At 42.5% G+C, this 17,852-nt stretch overlaps 1 protein-coding gene across 4 annotated transcripts in view; it reads left to right on the top strand.

Moving 5' to 3' along the window:
• The window catches only part of LOC146368107 (nuclear receptor coactivator 2-like), a 54,655-nt gene that overhangs the window by 31,655 nt on the left and 5,148 nt on the right, over nt 1-17,852 (top strand). For 2 of the 4 annotated variants that reach the window (XM_084911695.1, XM_084911696.1), the window contains 18 exons: nt 226-329; nt 1,310-1,487; nt 1,785-1,967; nt 3,056-3,157; nt 3,572-3,712; nt 4,307-4,454; nt 6,994-8,212; nt 11,535-11,769; nt 11,915-12,136; nt 12,276-12,461; nt 12,548-12,653; nt 12,736-12,904; nt 12,996-13,316; nt 15,134-15,211; nt 15,324-15,747; nt 16,471-16,729; nt 17,201-17,354; nt 17,455-17,529. In XM_084911695.1, the coding sequence (XP_084767821.1) occupies nt 226-329; nt 1,310-1,487; nt 1,785-1,967; nt 3,056-3,157; nt 3,572-3,712; nt 4,307-4,454; nt 6,994-8,212; nt 11,535-11,769; nt 11,915-12,136; nt 12,276-12,461; nt 12,548-12,653; nt 12,736-12,904; nt 12,996-13,316; nt 15,134-15,211; nt 15,324-15,747; nt 16,471-16,729; nt 17,201-17,354; nt 17,455-17,529 (4,304 nt within the window). The remainder of the gene's footprint in view (nt 1-225; nt 330-1,309; nt 1,488-1,784; nt 1,968-3,055; nt 3,158-3,571; nt 3,713-4,306; nt 4,455-6,993; nt 8,213-11,534; nt 11,770-11,914; nt 12,137-12,275; nt 12,462-12,547; nt 12,654-12,735; nt 12,905-12,995; nt 13,317-15,133; nt 15,212-15,323; nt 15,748-16,470; nt 16,730-17,200; nt 17,355-17,454; nt 17,530-17,852) is intronic. The other 2 variants (XM_084911697.1, XM_084911698.1) reach the window with 2 other exon arrangements.

Genomic DNA, 17,852 nt, shown 5'->3' with positions numbered 1-17,852 from the left:
AAAGGAATGTACGGTCTTTTTATTATTGTTATTACCTTATCAATACTTTTAATATTGATTAGGTGTGTCACAGTATACTGAAGATAACTATGATTTTATATAGATTTTTTGCCCACAGTAACATCGAGGAGTGCAAATCTCAAGTCGTTACAGCCTTGCGTTGAAACCATTGAACAAGAAGATCTTTCTTGACTCAGAGATGAAATTTTGTCATGTCTGTTACAGAAAAGGCTCCGGTGGCCGATGCAGAGGAGGTGCAGCAAGCAGACGTCTCGTCCACAGGCCAAGGTGTTATTGATAAAGACACTCTTGGGCCCATGATGCTGGAGGTGGGTTCAACCAACAGTTTGTGGCTACAATACATGTGTTGGGGGAAAAAATGACAGCCATGACAGTCATATCATTAATAATCAAAACAAGCTATTTGTAGGCACGATGGTAAAACCAAAAAGGATTACTGCTTTTGCTGCTGCTGCCAAAACTGAGGACAAGTAAATAGTTTCAATTCACTAATCTAGTGCTTCAGAAATTTATGTACTGTGACAATGATTATGAGAGCTTCTCACTGGTTTCTAATGCTATCGTCACAGCAGTTGAAATAGGGCAAAAATGCAAATGCTAAAAAAGGAGATCTGACCTCATTATGGCTGCAAATATTTCATGTATGTTGACAATTTAGAGCATCTTCCTGCAGCGACACAGAGTGATAAGAGTTTCTGTGACAAACTCTAATGCAGTCATCCAACCTACTTGAGTGTGAGTGTGTGTATGCACGGGTATGTGACGACGTATAACATGGGACCCGGTGAGGTATAAATACCTTTGTGAAAAGCCAGATTAGAAAAGGAGGGGCGGAGCCTGACCACAAATACAGACAGGCTATATATAGCGTTCACCAGCAGCAACACGCACCGAGGTGTCGGCCTGGAGTCTGTAAGATAAACAGAATTCAAGCAGCATCTTTTTTCCATTATATTCTATTCTGCACCGGTGTCAGGATACCTTTGTGTAAACATGGGTGTGCTAAAGGAAAAACAATCACAGTCTGTACATTAAGATGGAAAATGAAAGAAAAAATACACAGAAAATCACACGGCGGTCACTGGGATGTGCTGCGGTGCCTCGAATCATGCTCGGTATTTGAGAATATTAGCATTTATTTGTAGTAGATATCCATCTAAACTTTAACTGAGTTGTAACGTGAGTCTCTCCCAACTTGTCTTCTTCCCATTTTCCCTTTCTTCCCCTTCATGTTTTCTGTTGGCTCTCTATTTTCTCTCTTTCATCCTGTCTTCACATCCACCTTCAGGCCCTGGACGGCTTCTTCTTTGTTGTCAACATGGAAGGCAACATAGTGTTTGTGTCGGAGAATGTCAGCCAGTATTTGCGCTACCAGCAGGAGGAGCTGATGAACACCAGCGTCTACAGCGTGCTGCATGTTGGAGATCACACCGAGTTCATCAAGAACCTCCTGCCCAAGAGCCTGGGTGAGAAAGTTATTGACTTTGGCAGCACTGAGAGAATCTTCACTTTCTTTTTATCTTACAACTCGGCCATGTTGATAGAAAGCAGAAAAAGTGATTGGTTTAGATCATTTTTCATGTTTTGTAATGGGTTGTGGCTAGTAGCTTACTGTTGGGAGCATTTCCTGCTTTGTGAAATGAGCTTTTGTTGTAGCTTTTTTATCTTATATCGAATTTGTTTGATGCTGCAGTGTTTATGTTGGTAATTTAACATGCTCACGATGTCTCCTCTTTGTTTTGGCATCCCTCCCTGTCTCTCAGTCAATCATCGCGATTCGTCCAACAGGAACAGCCACACCTTTAACTGTCGCATGTTGATCAACCCTCATGCTGACGGTGAAGCCCGGCTGACCTCGGATCAGCAGGAGGCGGCGCAGCAGAAGTATGAGACCATGCAGTGTTTTGCTGTCTCTGAACCCAAGTCAATCAGAGAAGAGGGGGAAGGTATTGTCTCTCCTTATGCCAGTATACTTGTGTTTTTTGTCACTCTTTTCTGTCCTTTTATTTTTCTTCTTTTATTTTCTCAGATTCACCCGCTCATTTTCCATTTTCGCTCTGTCATGCCTTTATTCCTCGCTTCCTATTTGCAGTCCCCGTCTTTATGTCTTCTTCTGTCTCTGCTGATTTGGTCCCGTTTTTTGTTATTTCTCACCATGTAGTAGAGTGACTTTGGCCCTTTCACTTGTGTGCACATCTTTTACACTGTTATTTCCTTTTTTTTTCTCCACCACCCAGTCTGTGTCTTGACTTTCTGTCACTTTCCTATCACTCTTACCATCCTGGGTCTCCCAGTCTCTTGTGTCCTGTCCTCCTTCCATCATCACTTCTCTCTATTTTCCCTCCCATCCACTGGAAGAGACTAATTAGTGTGTGGCACTTTGTCATCTTCCCATCTAATCTAATCACACACACATGCACATTAGGGAAAAGAATCTGTCTGCCAATCTAATTTTAGATGTCTGACAACCAGATATTGTGCCAGTGTCTCCCACGTCAAGAGGAGGATATCTGGTGGACGGAGTGAAGGCTGCAGGTTGAGACTGAGATTTAGGTTGATGTGTAGATTGACTCTAACTGAGAGTAGTGCTGACATCGATGTCGGGGGTGAGGTCACAGTTGTCCTGTTTGATTTCAGTGCTGAGGTGAAGCTGTGGGTGTGTTTGATGTTAAGGTTGTGGAACAGACAGGGTTAACAAAACGGCTGAGAGTAAAGCTGAAGCTGCTTTAGTATTCGATCTAGGCTGGTAGAATGATGTGGGTAGGAGGTATGATGCCCCAGCCGAGGGGATGAAAATACACCTGGGAGTCACACTATTACATACACCTGTACAGTTTAACGCATTCCAGTTTTTAGATGTTTATAACATTCAGTTTTTCACACATTCACCGACGCTGTATTGACTACATTATATTTTGAGGTGCTTCACTATCAAAGGTTACTAAAGCTATAAGAGCCTTTCATTCGCAGTCCCTGTTGCATTAGAAGCAGGACTTATTCTATAATGTAACCTGTTTATTTTTCAATTTTGCAGATTTCCAGTCATGTCTCATCTGTGTGGCAAGAAGAGCCCCCGTCAAAGAGAGACCTGTGATGCCCACGTATGAGAGCTTCACCACACGCCAGGATCTTCAAGGTACATCTGCAGGGCTAGGTCCTGGGTTAATATGCTGTATGATCTGTGGTAGCTTGCCAGCATAGAATACAATAAGAATATGTTGTTAGTATCTGAAACAGCTTCAAGTCAGCCTGGAAATGATGCTACTGTCCTACTCAAAGACATTATTTATACCTGGCTTTCACCAATGCTGTGCTGGTGTGGAATCAGACCACCACCAAAAATTTTGATAGCTTCTAAAAGCAAATTTTAGGTAGCGAATGATGAAATAATTTCTGTTGGAAGAAAATAAGAGCAGACAGAATCTTTTGGCTGCATCTGTGAAATCCACAGATGTTGCGGTTCCATCTTTGGGTCTATATGTATTTTGATGCATATTCTAAAACATGACTAGTAATCTGCAAATATCAATGTCATATTTTACCGATTCAGGTAAGATCACATCACTGGATACTAGTCAGCTGCGGGCATCCATGAAGCCAGGCTGGGAGGACCTGGTTCGACGGTGCATTCAGAGGTTCCACCTGCAGAATGAAGGGGAAATGTCCTTCGCCAAAAAGCACCATCAAGAGGGTAAAACAGTTTTCTTCACATTCATCCATCTGCTTCCTTCCACTTATACAGCTCCAGGTTGTAAGTGGGGATAAGCAACGGAAAATGGTCTTCATAGTTCATAAACGAGTCATTTTAAGCCAGGACATGTTCATTTTACTTAATAGAAAGTTTGAGTTGTCTGTGTTTAAATCTTAGGAAATAACATTTTCTGCCAAAGGTACATTTTATTATCATAAATATCCAAAAATGTTAACTATTGGTCCATTTGTACTCATCCAATTTTGGGTTGCAGTGGTGCTTTAAACTGCCAGCAGGATTAGTCACAGGACTAAACATACAGATAGACAACCATTAACACTCACAGCCTGACCCATGCACGTCTTCAGAAACACAAATAACAACACAGAAAGGCCCCAGTCTGGATTTGAATCCAGGACTTTTTTTTGGTAATGCTACTAACCACTGCACCGCCACTCCACAACAGCTACGCTTTTCTGTATTTTTTTGTTACCTCTGCTACCAGAAAAGAATCCCCTCTGCCAGTTTTACTCAGTATTTATCGTTCATATAGTGATGAAACCTGATTTTTTTTTTTTGTTGGTTCCCTTCCAGTGTTGAGAAACAGCCATGCGCTCAGCCCTCTTTACCGATTCTCCCTGGCTGACGGCACCATCGTCTCAGCGCACACTAAGAGCAAACTGGTCCGATCTCCAGCAACAAATGAACCACAGCTATACATGTCCCTCCATGTCCTGCAGAGGTACCACTCACTCTTTCTTTTCCTTTGTCTTCACTACACGAGACCCAGTGCCCTTTATGTTTCATTAACTTATTGTTTTGCTGAAAAGAAGATCTGTTGCATTTTTCACACAAAAGATTTTGAGTTTCTTGCTCTGGAATATTTCTTTTAGATTTAAGACAATCAATGTAAGGTTTAGCGCTAAGGTTTATCTTGTTCTAATTCCAACAAAAAAAACATTGACAAGTTGTAGTAATTGTGTAACTACAACCAAATGTAAAAACATATGGTCAGAACAAGTGACAATTATGTCACACACATAAAACTTGAACAGTTGTTCAAATGACTACTTAAAAGCCTAATTTACAGCAAAAATATACTTGATTGGTACATCTGGTACATAAATTACTTTTGGTCTCTATAGCTAATTTCCTCTTTCATAACAAATATAGGACCATGACCACTTAAAAAATAAATCACCTGTTTAAATTGTAGGTTTAAAATTTGTATCATTAACCATGTGGCTCCATCTCCGCAAATTAAATCTCTGAACCAGACCTCTTGTTTGACCTGCTCTGTTTGTGCCTGTGCATTGTGCACACCACTCAAATGCTGCAGAGACAAAGGACTCTGCCCTGAAAAGCTCATCTTCCCCAGCTTAAGTACTCCCAGGCCTGATTGCTGAGTGCTACTCACTGGCTCCGCAGAGAGATAGGCGTTACCTAAGACAGAGAAGCGAGCAACACAGTATACTCACACAGCAAACAACAACGGGCCTGCTGGGGCCTCAAAAGTGCCCTTCAAAGGATTTTAAAGCAGTTAGCTTGGCTCTCTGCTGGTTTAAAGATTAAAAAGTCCTGTCCAAGTATGTCATTTCTTCTTTTGGTGAGTGGAATTCTTGTATTTCATTAATGTGTTACTTAACATCTGTATCTGTGCTGCACAGATAACGCCAGCAACCAGACTTGCTGATATTCCACCTTTTTGTCCAAAAAGGTCTGATGGTGACACCCAAAATGCTAAAATCAAGAATGGGAGAGTCTTTCCAGATTAAGCTTCATATCTGTCCTCCAGTCAGAGACAATCTTTAGATTTGAGGAGTTAAGTCATATGATTTCTTGTTTATGAATCTTCTGATCACCCTTGCAGCTGCCACTTAACGCCATCCAAGTGCCAAGTTTCTCTCTTCCTTATTCAAATCAAATTCTTTCCCCAAATTGCCTTCATCCATTCAGAAAAAGCGACATACTTATTTTAGTTAAAGAAAAAGATGTACTTTTGTGTTTTTTCACATTCTCTAACAATTTTGGTCATTTTCTTCCTCATTTGGTTCTGTAGTTTGCATTGTAAACAGAGAGTCTCTTATACAGAGTTGTCATCGTATGTTAAAGCCAAAAGTCACACGAGAACTACCAGCCAGTCCAGTCCACAGTGTCCTCATTCCTCCTTCCCTCCACAGGGAAGGATTGCGACTCTACCAACATCCAAGTGCTGATATGAATCCTCAAAGTCTGGGTTTGGACAGTGGTCAGAAAACAATGCCAGGACTGTTACCCAGAGTTTTTGTGGATCAATGGCGAGAACTTGCCCTTTTTACTTCCACAAGTTTCACATTGAAAATTATTGCACTAGAATTCAGCACAATGAGAGCTTTGTGTGTTTGGTGGAGCTGAAGCTGATTCATGTTTGAAAGTCTCCCTCTGTTACAGTTACTCCCTCTGTCCCTTGTTACTATGATGTTTTCTCACTTGTGTATACTCGCAGACCTACTCTGGTTGTTTTACTTTATGGTGTACTCTACTTAATCCTTACATGTGACATCGTTATCACTTATTCCAGAATGTTTTGGACTTTGGACTAAAAGACTGATGCCTCAGTCTGTAGGCTCTGAAACTCAGAATCAAAGTTCGTTGCCTTTCTGTTTATACCGTCACCACTGACAAATCTAACTGGATAAGATGTGATTGAATGGGCATCTTTGAAGATACAATAATATACTTTTTTTTGATCTGCAAAAGCTGTATTCGAGTGTGATTCAAGAAAAAGCATATCAACTCTACTACGTCTTCACCAGGCAAATGTTTAACATGAAAAGGGCAAGGTACAGGATACTAAGGCACCAACACACCGACTTCCTTTTCAGCCATTCGAAAAAACTGTTCTCCCCAAGATGACACTCCAAAAAGAAAAATACATGCAGCAGGAAGGAATATAGACATATTTGAATGCAAACACATTGTGCAAAATTCAAAAGACATTGGTCACTAGAAAGTGTTGGTCAGTGGAATCTCCCAGGGATGATGGATTGCACACAATAACCGTAGGTGGTATAATAGAATTTTATTTGAACGTTTATATCATTATAATAGAGCCTGCTTCACGTTAAATCTTTATTTTCATCTCTTTTATGTATAACTGTGTGACATGTGGCTTGTAGGTTTTATCCCTTATGTTTTGTCAAGCGTTATCAGCACAGCATACACAATGAGTCTGCATATCTACATACTGACAGCACATAACTGAATAGGTCTCATTCTTGACTGTCTTCTTTTTCATCCAGGGAAAACGGCAGCATGACTGCAGACACATCTGCCAGTCAGGCTATGGCCAAACCAATGACCCCAACCAGTATGAGTGTGTCTTCTCCTTCCCCTGACGCCAGTGTCACCAGCAACACACACTACGCTGCCACAGCCTCCGGCAACCTTGGACATGGTTATGGAGCTATGTCAGGGCGAGCGCCTACGCCTCAGGGAAATAGCCATGCACAAAAGCTGGGCAGCCCTTTAGCCTTGGGAAGCCCCAGTATCACCTCAGGGGCCCAAGGTGCCATGTTGTCTCCTCGTCATCGCCAGAGCCCCAGCATGCCAGCTAGCAGCAGCAGCTGTAGTAGTCCGCATCTCCCCCAGCACCCCCCTGGCTCTTTCTCTCCTGCAGCCAGCCTCCGATCGCCAGCCCCTGTGTGCAGCAGCACAGGAACCAACCAAGGGTTTAACTCTCTTAGCGCACTGCAGGCTCTCAGCCAGGGCCACAGGATTTCCCAGGGACTCAGTGAAGGACAGCACCCAGAGTCCCCTGACAGAAAACCAGTCGGCCTTCAGAGCCCTCTTCACAGCTCCAACCCCGGTAGCCAAAAAGCCAAGAACAATATAAGCTTAGAGGTTGACCTATTTGGAACTTTTCAGGAGCAAGACCTTTTGACATCCCAGAACCAGGAAGGTGATCAGGGGGAGGGAAGAGATGGTGACCGGGAGAGCCTGGGTGACCTTAGTGATGCACCAAACCAACTTCTGAACACCAAAGGCCATACCAAGCTGCTCCAGCTGCTCACCACCAAGTTGGAGCCCTCTGATCCCTGCTCACCAACGGGTGCTTTCGGAGATGACCAGATCTGTAAGGACCAGCTTGGTGGTGTAGGTGGGGTGGGACATAACAACCACTCCACCTCTTTAAAGGAGAAACATAAAATTCTTCACAGGTTGCTGCAAAACAGCACCTCGCCCGTGGAGTTGGCCAAACTAACAGCTGAGGCAACCGGAAAAGATCCCATTGGTCCAGAGTCGGCCTCCGGGGACAGCATGACCGCTCTGGGTGAACTCTGCACAAAACAGGAGCCAGGGAGCCCCAAAAAGAAGGACAATGCATTGCTTCGCTATCTCCTGGACAGGGATGATAACAGCATCCTGGATAAAGCCATCAAGATAGAACCTGGTGAAGGACTGAAGCTCTCCAGCGTTAAGACTGAGAAACCAGAAACAGGCTTTAACATGGAGCCACAGGTCAGTAATTTATCAGGCAGATTTATTAACTACTGGTTTGGTAGCGTCAGCTTGTTTTTTGTTTGCCTTGTGTGCTCGGTTCAGGTGGTGAAGCTCAATTATTTCCATGTATTTTCAGTTCCTTTGTTACATAAAATAGCCTTAAATATTACAGCTTTCACGTTTCAGTAGTAGTTGTCGTAGCTTCCTGCTACAATATGATGTCTTTACTACATGTAACATCAAAGTCATCAGCTATTTCTCATTTACAACGAGCACATTGCTGATTAATTCTTGCTCCCTCCAAACAGGCAGAAAGACAATCCAGTGTCGATCTTTTTTACCTTTTACCTTAGTCAATTTAAAAATACTTTCAAGTATCAGCCTAAGAAAACAGCACTTTTAAATCATAGTCATTGTTACAGATGCTACACAATCAGAGGCCTCAGTATTAGGACTTTTTACTAACTACACAGGGAGCCCTGAATCCCTCAAAATAAGCACTGAGATGCATCATTGTCTAAGCAACACATAACGCTACATCTGTTTTAATAGATGATTCAATTTCTTGGGAAAACTGTATTGTTAACAAATCTTTGTAATTGCTTAAGGTTCACATGAACACCTAAAAGTAAGAAACGTGGTCGGTGATGCTCGTTTGTTCTGTGAGATCCGTGTTGAGTTCCTCTTTAGACAGCCAATGGCACACTGCCCCCCACGCTCCCAGAAACACAAGATGCCCTGGCAAAGAAAGCAGAGGAGTACTGTTTAAAGGCTTAGGCATATGTGTGAGTCAGTGTGTGTGAGCGAAGAACAAGGGAAACCAATACTGTATGGGAATGAGATTTCAAAAACACTGCACAGGTCTCCTGTGTGGTGTCTGTGTGTGTGTGTGTGTGTGTGTGTGTGTGTGTGTGTGTGTGTGTGTGTGTGTGTGTGTGTGTGTGTGTGTGTGCAGAGTTGCAGTTTTGCTGGGAAAGTTTACTTACTGTGTTTGAGGCATATCTTGCAGGAACAGCAGAGGAGTTGTGTTGCTATGGATCAGCACACATGTAGGTGTGTTTGCGTGCATTTGTATAAGTGTGCACGGCTGCATGTGTGGTGTGCCTGAATGTTTAAAAATATCCATATGTGTGCACATCACAGCATCCTAGAAGAATAAACCATGATGTCTGCCACCAGTTAATAGAAAACTTTATAGATTTGTTAGATTTGGACGGTTGAATTTTTTTAAAATAATGTTAAATCCCATGAACATTTTTTAAACGTTTATTCCAGGAACCAAATGGGCATCATCAGAATAAATATTACATATGAAAACTTTATCTCAGTGGATGAACATCTGTCAGTGGACCTTGAAACAATGGTCAAAGTCTATCCATCTCTGGTGAGCACGTGTCACTAGACCTGAACTGAACTTGACAGTTTGTTTAAACATGCTTTAACAATTCTGTGGTTCATCACTTAGACTGTATTGAAAAGATGGACACAGTGATGTCACCCACAAATTTGGGGACTCCATTTTTAAGCTTCGAGATGAGCCTCATTGTCACTGTAATCTGTTTTTAAACTACATGTTATGAGCAGATGGTGGAACTAACTGAAAAAAATTAGGAATACTGTACACCTTAGCAATCACAAAATGGCCACGCCCTAAATCTTACACTACGTGTTGTGTATTTTGCCATACATTTGATGATAACTGACTAAGTTAACTTGCTCCACTGAGTATTTAGAAATAGCTGTTGACACCACTAAGGAATGGCTGACCTCATTAAGGAAATGTTTGTTTTTGTAAACAGGACTTGTCCTCTTCTGGCTATTAGAATGACTCCAGGTTTAACTGGCACTGGAGAAGCACATCCTCCTTTTATAGACACTCTTTATGACTTATCAGGGATATGTAAACTGATCAACCATAAATCCACTGACATGTGATATTGATATGGAGTTTGGTTATTATATTAACACCTGTTCAGGGGTGTGATGTGCCAGGAAGAAAGTGAGCAGTTGGTTTTTGAATTTATCAAGTGTAAAGATCTGAGAGACTACAGAGAAATCCTCCTCACAGTTCACCTCCTGTTTCCTTATGCCTATTGGATCCAGGTTAATTAGATGTATGCTAAAATAAACTATAACTTCAGTAGAATTTTCATATTAGATGTGTAAGACTAGAGCATCTCCAAAACAGCTCATACGGTGGGGTCTTGCCGACGTGTGGAGATTAGCAGCTACCAAAACTTGTCCAATGAAGTACAGCTAGTGAGTCAGGAGCTGGGTCTGTTGACCAATGGAAATTAAGGCTTGATCTCTTGGCAGACCTACTGTAACACCGACTGCTTAAAGTTTAGGCTAATAGCAGACACCCGCAATTTTTAGCATCAACATGTAATCATTTGCCCACATTAATATTATGTATGTGGTTTCCTTCAAGTGGTTAAAAATTGCTAAAACCAAACACATCATTGGTTTCAGTGTCGTAACGCTCTTTCCTGCTGTTATCGGTTAGTTAGTAAATCTGTATTCAGTTCAGATTGTTGCTTATTGACAAGGCAGGTGCATTTATGGTAAAAGTAAGCTACAGGAAGTGGCCAATGGAAAATGACTGAAGTTCAGTCTTTCGGAGAATAGAGGCACACCTATTAGCAGTTGTGTATCTACTACATTTTCTGTGCTATATTACATATGAACACCATGCTAACAGCTAGCAAGACCACGAGAGTTATAAAGCAGGGTCTTATTACAATGTTATGAACAGCTGAACTTCTGAAATAATAAAATAAATATATTTTTTCATTTACACATTTTTTTCTTTTTTACCAGTGTTTCCTTTGGTGTGTGGCCATTCTGTTTTCACCTTTCACTCTGTATCCGTGTGTGTGTTCTCTTGGTGTTAAACAGAGCTGTGATTGGGACTTACTGTACATCACACATGACCTCATTAGCACCAGCAGTTTATTTTTAGCTCCTCCTCTCTTCATCAACCAAATGGCCAGAGGCAACCGTATAGTGACATACGTTGTTTGAATTATGAACTAGTTTTAGTGGCATGCCAGGATTACCACAGCATATGGAAAAAAGACATGAAACCACATGATGTTACATCTACTTTCGAACCCTATTTCTGCACGTTGTCACATGAAAGCATGCATTTTTTCATTATTCAGTTCCCTAAATGTCAACAGCCCTTCACTGAAAATAATGTTACAACGTATGTTTGGATGTAATGCAGCAATGTGGCACACTGGTGCTACTGTCATGTGATGTAAAATGTGTTTTATGTCATTTTATCCTATAAATAATCTATTTATTAATCCTGTTTTTTCCCTGTGGCTGGTCTCAGACCAATGAGCTCGAGGACCTGTTGGATAACCTGCAAAGTGGTGGCCAGGAGCAGCAGCCGCTGTTCCCCAGTCAACCACCGACCAGGGGTGCTGATCCCTCGTCATCCTCCTCCTCTTCTGTGCCACCTGCCTCCTCTGTCGACAAACAGACCATCATCTCTGACATTCTGCAGATGAAAGACAGCGGCAGCCCGCCCACCCAGCACAGACCCTTCCCTCCCATCGTCCCCGCAAGTACGTCTGCGACACAGTGTTTGTGTTTGACTGAATTACACCATTCCAACATCTTGAACTTGCTAAATATTGAGAAAATCTTCAGATTGTCTCTAAATATGTACAGTACTGTATGGGGAATAAAAAATACTGTTTTTCCTCCTAGCAGGCTTTAATGGTCCCAGGCCCAGCCATCCGGTTCAAGGTGGTCCTCCAATAAGGAGCATGTCTCTTGACAGCAGCATGGGCCCCTCCCCTCACACCAACAGGCCTTTCCCTCCTCAGCACAGGAACAGTAGCCCATACCACTTAATGCAACAGCAGCAGCAACAAGGCATGATGGGACCCCACGCGGGCATGGCTAACCAAGCTGCAATGACTAACACAGGTGAGGCAGAACAAGATATAACTTTGAGGTGTATTTCTGGCTATATAGCAAATATGTATGTCAAATACATATATACACATATATACAAATACATATATAATACTAAATAACCTTTGAATGAATCTTTTCCCCATAACAGGAATGCGTGGCTCCATGCAGCAAGGTTGGAGTCCCCAGAGGCCCATGGGGGGCTCTGCAGGCCCAGTAATGGGCCAGGGAGTTGGACCTGGTCGTATGGTTCCCAACATGAATGCTGCACTCCCTGCAAGAGGCAGTGTTCCATCTGGATCCAGAGCCATGGTTAATATGCAGATGATGAGCAACGGTAAGAGAAAATGGGCAAATAACAGAAACTCTTCTCTCCTTGAATTCTACGCTGTTTCTGATATTCTGTGTATTTTTCCCCTGCAGAGATGGACATGGCAACGCCTCCTTACCCTCAGCAGCAGGCTCCACCTAATCAGACTGCTCCTTGGCCAGACCGAATGATGATGGATCATTATGGAAATCCAAGCAGGTATGGCATAAGAGAAGAGTCATCATAAGCAGAAAATGAAGCACTGAATCTAGTGTGATAATAATGCCAACTTACCTTCCAGGCCACCATACAGTGTCCCCCAGGAGGATGGCATGGGGTGTTGCGGCACAGGGTCTGAGGGCCAGCCAGATGAAGGCGCTCTACTGAACCAGTTGTGTTCGGTGCTAAAGGACTACGAGGGTCTAGAGGAGATTGACAAAATGCTGGGAATCCCCACATTGGCAGGACAGGTGAGCTCCTTTAAGCCACTCTATGCTAAACATATAACCTGTTTTGGAGTTTTGGTAAATAACATGTGAAGCACTTTTCACCACTCTACAGGGTCATCTGCCAGACCAGGACCAGTACCTGGGCTCCTCGGACCCAGCAGCTGGCATGAAGCCTCCTCTCTACAGTCAACACTATGCAGGTCAGGCAAGTTATGGTGGCATGCCTCCTGATGGTGGTTATCACAGCCAATCTATGGGAAGCCACATGGGGGCTCAGAGAATGCCGCACACATGTTATCCCCCAATGATGAGAATGCCTGGAGGTGCAGGGCCGAGGCAGGCTGGCATACGACCAGGGGGGCCTAATCCTATGATGCCCCCACAGCCCAATAACCTGAGGCTTCAGCTGCAGCACAGACTCCAGGCTCAGCTGGTAGGTGGCGCCAAATATTTGAATTTCACTCTTTTATTTTTTCCAGATTTCCAGACGTTTTACTGTACACAATGTAACATTGATGTTGCAATACTGTATTACAGTGTTGGTTGTGCTCAATGCTTGATGACAGAGCAGTTACAGGTTGTGTAGGCGTTACTTGTAGCTAATAGTGCTTAACAAAAAGCTGAACATGGCATTAGTTTTGGCAAGTGGGCAGAGTGGAGCTGGCAGTGCTGATCCTTTCTTAGAAAGCACATCCTTCTTAGGGTGTCCTTTCTAAGCTGTGTCATCCTGCATACAGTTTCTTCTGCTTCTGCAAACCACTTTGCAACCCAGCTTCATCCTTTTCATGCTATTTCTGACATAGTCGATATTATGCCTGTTCTCACTGGTGCTTGCTCAGTTCTGGGGAGGGGGGTATTGCTGCTGTTCTTGCCTTAGTCTTGCCATCCCATGTCAAAGGGCAGCGAGGTCCCAGAACAGAGCCATACTACTAAAGATAAAGTACTGCAGATGAAATATCAATCCAGTTTTTCTGACAGAAATGGATATAAGGACAATTAGAATTAGTTACTCAGCATGAAGATTAGATTAAATTCAAAGATGTGACCTGGCTAATGTAACAAGTTCCTCCATTTGGTTCTTTTTTCTTTCTGATTCTCTTTGTTGCTTAAAAAAGCCAGCACTTATTGCTGCATGCAACTGGTGGTTGGAGCAAATAAAAATTTCAAGTAAAGTTTGTCTTGTAAAGCAACGCTTTTATGGAAATTCAGTACAGCGAGGGAGCAAAAGGTTACCGTTGTTGTTGTTGACCCCAGCAGTCACCGGGTTTAAAAGGACATCAGTTGCTTTGCAGACAGTCAGTTACATATATTTATAGTCATGTCCATCCCTTAATGTCACCTAAGTACGATCACAGAAACAAATCCTTTCCTTTCTGTAACTACAAACTGTTTCATATGATTCAGTCATGAATCCTGGCAAACCAGGCATTGATGTTTCATTCAAGCATGAAACCTCATTACCATTTTGAAAAAAAAAAAAATCTGATTACAAAAGATGCCTCTGAGCCAACAGGGTTCACTGAGTTTGAACTGCAGCAGCTAGAAAAGCACAAATGTTTTCCAGCTTTCTGGCTTAATCAGCATTTTTTTGTTGCTTAGACAGTTGACAGCTGAAACGGCAAAATATGCACAGACAAATTCATACACATACCTTATACTATTAGCTGGTAACACGTTAGGATTTCTCTTTGAAAAGCTGTTGTTGTCTAATTTCTTTATGTGAAACACTTTTATTTTCTTTAGTGTGTTTGTATTACTACATAAATGTTATGCTTATCTAGATTTTCAGTTTTTGTTTTGTCTTAAAATTTGTCTACGCCAACAAAGACACAGTTGGTGTTTTGGTCCAGGCTGCCACCTGGTGGAGAGTCAAGGCAAAACGCTTTGTCCCTTAAACGTCACTAAAATTAGCAGCAATTAGCAGTTTGTTCAGATGTGTGGCACGACTTTTACACTTCCAGCTTTACATTTATTGTGCCAGCAGAGAAACAGTGAAGTTTATTTATAGAAGAAAACTTTTTTTCAAAACCCATCTGAATCAAAAATGTGATTTTAATTCTTTTTTTTTTCTTTAAATGGGTTGCAGGTGAATGCGAAACTGCAAAACTCTTACAAACACCCAGATCAGTGCTTCAGTACTTGTGCACATCAATTAATCATATGCATTGAATGTATTTTAAGGCATTTATTAAGGGCAAAATTGCAATATCATATTTTTTTTAATTCCTGGCTGCTCTGCCTTCTCTCTAGAACCGACAGCCAATGGTGAACCAGATGGGTGGAGTCTCCAACATGAATCTACCTCTACGGTCTAATGTACCAAACCAGGTCGGTTTGCCTGCATGAACACTTTATTCTCTTGTAAACACATGCTAAATATTATCAGCACAAATCATTTCCCCTTTTTGCTCCTTGCCTAAATGTGCATCTCCTCCTGCAGGGAACCCTCAACTCTGAGATGATGGCCCAGCGGCAGCGCGAGTACCTCACCAACCACCTACGCCAACGCCAACAACAGCAGCAGCAGCACATGCAGCAGCAGCGTGCCATGATGATGCGCACTCAGGGCATCAACATGCCACCCAATATGCCCACTGGGGGCACTGCTCCTACGCCAATGCCCATGGGTGGTACCAACCCACGGCTCCCGCAGGGCAACCCGCAGCAGTTCCCCTACTCGGCCTCCAGCTACGGTACAGGCCTGCCCTCTCCTCCTCATCCAAGCTCCTCCAGCCCCTTCTCCTCCCCTCACTCCCCCAGCCATCATCTGGCTAGTCAGGGCATGATGGGAAATGTGGGAGGGCAATACAGAGGTGTAATGAGTCCGCCATCACACCACAGTCCCTTCCACTTCAGCAGTGCAGGTATATGATGAGAGCACAGCAGCAGCATCTCAGTGGTCTGTGTGTGCTTCATGGAAGATGTGCTGTAGTTTTTTTTACTTTTTTTTGTGGTGGCGGTCTTTTTTTTTTTTTCATGACTGGGTGTTGGTGAAGGCTGCATGATTAGTTTTTTTCCCTTCTGCTGTCTTTTTTTCTGTGCTAATCAACACAGAAGCAAAATTATTTTCTTATTATTACTTAAAAGACCAAGGAAGTCGATTTTTTTTTCTGTGATTGTTTTATTGTAACTGTCGTAAACCAATCACAACGGGTGGGGTGGCTTGTAAAAGTTCTGCCAGTGCTGTCAGAACTGAACTAAATGCATTTCATTTAACAAAAAAGATCTTCTGAAGTGAGGACAATACGACATTCTGAGTATTTTGTGTGAATTTAATTTATTAACAATCCAGCTGTTGGTGAGTTTGGGCCTTTTTTCTTCCCATTTCTGGTTGGTCTTTCAGTTATAGGGCTCTCTCATTGGTGAATCAAAGATTTTGATGATTTTTCAGATACTGTAAAAAACTTTTCTCTGAGTCTCAGAGGAAAGGTCATTCTCATTTGTCTCAAATTCACTTTATCGTTTTGGTAAGATCTTCATATAATGTTGGGGTCTAACTAGTCCAGATTACCACCATCTGAAAATTATTATAAAGTCTTAGTTTTTACTTGTGTTATTGTAACTGTCTATGACACTCTGACGTGCAGGAATGAGCCAGCAGCAGCAGCAGCAGCAGCAGCAGCAACACCAGGATCCAGTGTCCTGTTTTCCATGCGGGGCCACCACGCCGCAGAGCCCCTTGCTGTCCCCCAGAATGGGGCAGGGTCAGAGCCCTATGTTGCAGCAAAACCAAGGTCCACCCCAAACCCAACACCAGGGTCCGAACCAGGGAGGACCTCCCAGCTACCAGCCTAGTGCCGACCTCAACGGATGGCCTCAGCCTGCCAACATCACCAGCAGCAACAGGTATTATGTGCAAATGCTTTTGAAATGTTGTGTTTATTTACAGCTGAGTATTTCTGTTATTGGCTTCTACAAGAGTAGATTTGCATATTCACAGTAGTAATCCTTATTTGGGGGCTTGTTTTGGCCTTCTGTTGTCCAAAACTAGCTGTATTAGCGCCTTTGTAACATTAGTCCAGCTTACTTCTGATTGGCTGTCCTGAGGAAACCAAAGGCTTGAACAGCTGATGAGATGGTTTCTGTCCTCAAAGTCAGAGCTGTGTGTTCCTAAATATTATTATAATTGTTATTGTTTCCAAATTAGGGATATCCACACTAATTGCTGACATATAGAACAAAGAGTAGCTATTTTAAAGATGCACACATGGCAGAGAATAAGGAAAAGCATAATAGGTCTCAGTCATTTTAGTTTATTTTTCTTTTTTTTTTTTAGAATTCTTTTTATCCTTTTTGACTCAGCTTGTCTTCTTTCAGCGTCTACCCCCAACAGTCTCAGTCTCACTACTCCACACAACCCGGTGGAGGAATGTACAGTGGCAACAACAACATGAACCTTGCCATGGGCAATAATAGCATGAACCCAATGTCTGGACAGATGAGCTCCATGGCCTCTATGAATACAGAACAGGTGCTTCATACAAGCTTACATTGTCACACCTAATTCTTTTTATGTTGTTTTTTCACACATGCAGAAGCTGTAATTGTGGTTGTTCGCTATGAATTTGCAGGGCAATGAAAGCAGCCTTATCCTGGAACAGATAACAGGGATTGACATGCTGACTCAAGAGGGTGAATCCAATTCTGTAAGTAATGCACTTCTTCAAAACATCTTCGTATCCTATTTGCATGAATGTTTCTGTAATACTAGCACAGGCACAGTGTTGTAAAACATAACAAAACACAGGGTGTAATACACAGTAATTGCTGCAGGTTGCTGGGAATTGTATGCTACAGGTGGAAATGCTTTGTGATGTGGCTGTACACTGTTGCTTAAAAGTGCACCCATCACTACACTATAAAAAATGGTTTAACTCTAGGCTCAGATTTTGCCATCCTTAGCTAGGTATTGCCCCGCTTTCAGTCTTTAGATTCAAATTCATTAATTTGTGTTTAAAATGTGCACTGG

This window comes from Perissodus microlepis, chromosome 18 (assembly GCF_051167445.1).
Source record: "Perissodus microlepis isolate ML-2025 ecotype Zambia chromosome 18, ASM5116744v1, whole genome shotgun sequence".
NCBI classification, from domain to species: domain Eukaryota; kingdom Metazoa; phylum Chordata; class Actinopteri; order Cichliformes; family Cichlidae; genus Perissodus; species Perissodus microlepis.
The sequence above is the reverse complement of the archived record's forward strand: the minus strand, read 5'-3'. Positions and strand labels throughout refer to the sequence as shown.